Source organism: Akebia trifoliata, chromosome 9 (genome assembly GCF_017979445.1).
Source record: "Akebia trifoliata isolate Shusen 1 chromosome 9, ASM1797944v1, whole genome shotgun sequence".
Classification (NCBI taxonomy): domain Eukaryota; kingdom Viridiplantae; phylum Streptophyta; class Magnoliopsida; order Ranunculales; family Lardizabalaceae; genus Akebia; species Akebia trifoliata.
This window is the reverse complement of record NC_141383.1, coordinates 11,009,093-11,011,855: the sequence shown is the minus strand read 5'-3', so window position 1 is coordinate 11,011,855 and position 2,763 is coordinate 11,009,093. Positions and strand designations below refer to the sequence as shown.

Below are 2,763 nucleotides of genomic sequence, written 5' to 3'. Positions count from 1 at the left end.
AGATTTCATCAAATTGTTTTTTCTTTTCACTTTGCTTTAGAGATTTGTAATGCTCCCATTTCTTCAAAATTTGTATTCTTTAAATCACAACACTTCTTTTCATGTCCCTACTTCTCCTTTGATCACAATCTTCTTTTTCTCTTTTATTTTTTATTTTTTATTTTTTTTTTTTTTTTTTTATTTTTTATTTTTACAAATCTTACACCTTAGAACCATATGAAATCCTCCCCCACACTTATGCTTTTCCACCCTTCTTGATATCACCTTATAAACAAGATCCAAGCTCACTAGTTCCAAGGAAAAGGGTAAGTAAAGTGTTTAAGTTTAAAAAAGTAAGTGAATGTGGGTTAATGAAGAAAATAGGCTATCTAAGGGTCAAATCACAATCAGGACAAAGGCTATTTGGTCATGGTGGTAAAATCCTAATTTGCCTCCGTCTTCTCCAAATTGAACATGTAAAATTGTCTCAAGCAGGTTTAAAGCAAGTTCTAGAAAACATGATATTCACAAGATGCACTCAGAAAAGAAGTTTAAATTGATATGTATAATGAATCAATTATAAGGCTCGAATAGCTCACAAATACTGCGGAATTATGCAAGTATCATTCAATATGTCTCCATGCTTCACTTTAAGATAACAGATTACTCGAATCAAGGCTAATGTGCATCAAAATTTCCAAGTATGACTACAATATAAGCAAATTAACTCCATTTCTTGTTTTATCTATAAAAATATGCTCAATTCTATTTACAAGCCATCTATCTTAAGAATCAGTTTCATCATTGAGTTGGAAGGAATTCTAAAAAGAAAATAATTTTTTTTTAATTTTTTTAAAATTAAAGTTGTAAATCCCTCCCCCACACTTAAATCCTACATTGTCCTCAATGTAGATCAGAATAAGCCTGTAAGTAGAAATATAAACATGAGCAAGGTATTCACGAAAATCACACAATAAAAAAAAAATGAAATCCACCAAAGTAAATAGAGGAGAGAAAGAAAATGCAAATCTGTGTTGATGTATCCTCAATAGCCTTGGCTGAATTGGGTTGCCTCCCAGTAGCGCTTGAATGTTTACAGTCCTTCAGCCTAGACTTTGTACCTCGTTTTTAGTCCTTTGTGAGTGGAGCCTCTAGGAGGGGTACTTCTTCCACAGTGTGCTCCTTAAAAGCCTCATAATAAGGCTTCAAGCGATGGCCATTCACCTTGAATTCATTTCCAGTTTTGTCACTTTTTATCTGTATAGCACCATGAGGAAAAACATTAGTGACAACGAAAGGACCAACCCATCTAGAACGTAACTTACCAAGACAAAGTTTAAGTCTAGAATGGAAAAGAAGAACTTTTTGGCCTACAACAAAGGCCTTGCCACGGATCATCTTATCATGAAAAGCTCTACTTTTCTCCTTGTAAATCCATGCGCTATCATATGCCTCGTTTCTAATCTCCTCAAGTTCATTCAGTTGCAATTTTTTATGTAAACCGGCCTCATCAATGACTATGTTGAAAGACTTAACAGCCCACCACGCCCTATGCTCAAGCTCAACTGGTAAATGACACGCCTTACCACAGACAAGTCTAAATGGAGACATCCCAATTGGAGTTTTGTATGCTGTCCTATAGGCCCAAAGTGAATCATCAAGTCTTTTACTCCAATCCTTGCGTGTAGAACCCACGGTCTTTTCCAAAATTCCCTTAATCTCACGATTTGAGACCTCTGCTTGTCCATTCATTTGAGGATGATATGGTGTTGCACCTTGTGATTCACCTTGTATTTTTTTAGCAAAGCGTCAATTGTTTTGTTGCAGAAGTGTAATCCACTATCACTAATAATCGCACGAGACACTCCAAACCTAGTAAATATGTTAGATCTCAAGAAATCTGCAACAACTTTAGAATCATTAGTTCTGGTGGTCTTAGCCTCTACCCACTTGGACACATAATCAACAACCAAAAGAATGTAAAGAAAACCGTTAGATGAAGGAAATGGCCCCATGAAATCAATGCCCCAGACATCGAAAATCTCAACAGTTATGATATGGGCCATGGGCATTTGATCTTTAGAACTTAAGTTACCTGTTTTCTGGCACCTATCACAAGTCATGCAGTACATATATGCATCCTTAAAAATAGAGGGCCAAAAGAAACCACAATCTAAAACCTTACGGGTTGTCCGACGTGCACCAAAATGTCCACCACAAGACTCAGAATGACAAATGGCAAGTATAGATTTATGCTCAGATTCAGGGACACACCTCCTAATGATTTGATCACTACAATGCTTCCACAAATAAGGTTCATCCCATACATAATATCTAGCCATTTTCTTAAGCTTTTCTTTATTAGACTGAGGTAAAGTATCAGGGAATTGCTTAGTAACTAAATAATTCACGATATCTGCATACCACGGTTCACTTACCTCAATCCCAAAGTGTTGTTCATCTGGGAATGATTCTTGCAAGGGTAAGGTGTCCTCCTCATGTACAAGTCTGCTCAAATGGTCGGCTACCAAGTTTTCACTCCCCTTTTTGTCTTTGATCTCCAAATCGAATTCTTGAAGTAACAGCACCCATCTAATCAGCCTCGGTTTGGCCTCCTTCTTTGTCATCAAATACTTCAAAGCTGGTGCATTGCACAATCCAAATGGCATACGTCTGTAGGCAGAAGTGCCAAAAGGACAAGTGAAGGTGGTCTTCTCTTGATTCTCTTGGGCTATACAGATCTGGTTGTACCCACTATATCCATCCAAAAAGCAATAAAAAGGG

The 2,763-nt window shown here is 36.8% G+C and overlaps 1 protein-coding gene across 1 annotated transcript; it reads right to left on the bottom strand.

Annotated features, from left to right (window-relative positions):
- Window positions 1–1,107: 1,107 nt before the first annotated feature.
- LOC147394286 (uncharacterized) lies at window positions 1,108–1,731 on the bottom strand. The gene has a single exon (XM_086453268.1). It carries the CDS (start codon window positions 1,729–1,731, stop codon window positions 1,108–1,110), a length of 624 nt encoding a protein of 207 aa, XP_086309394.1.
- Window positions 1,732–2,763: the final 1,032 nt, after the last annotated feature.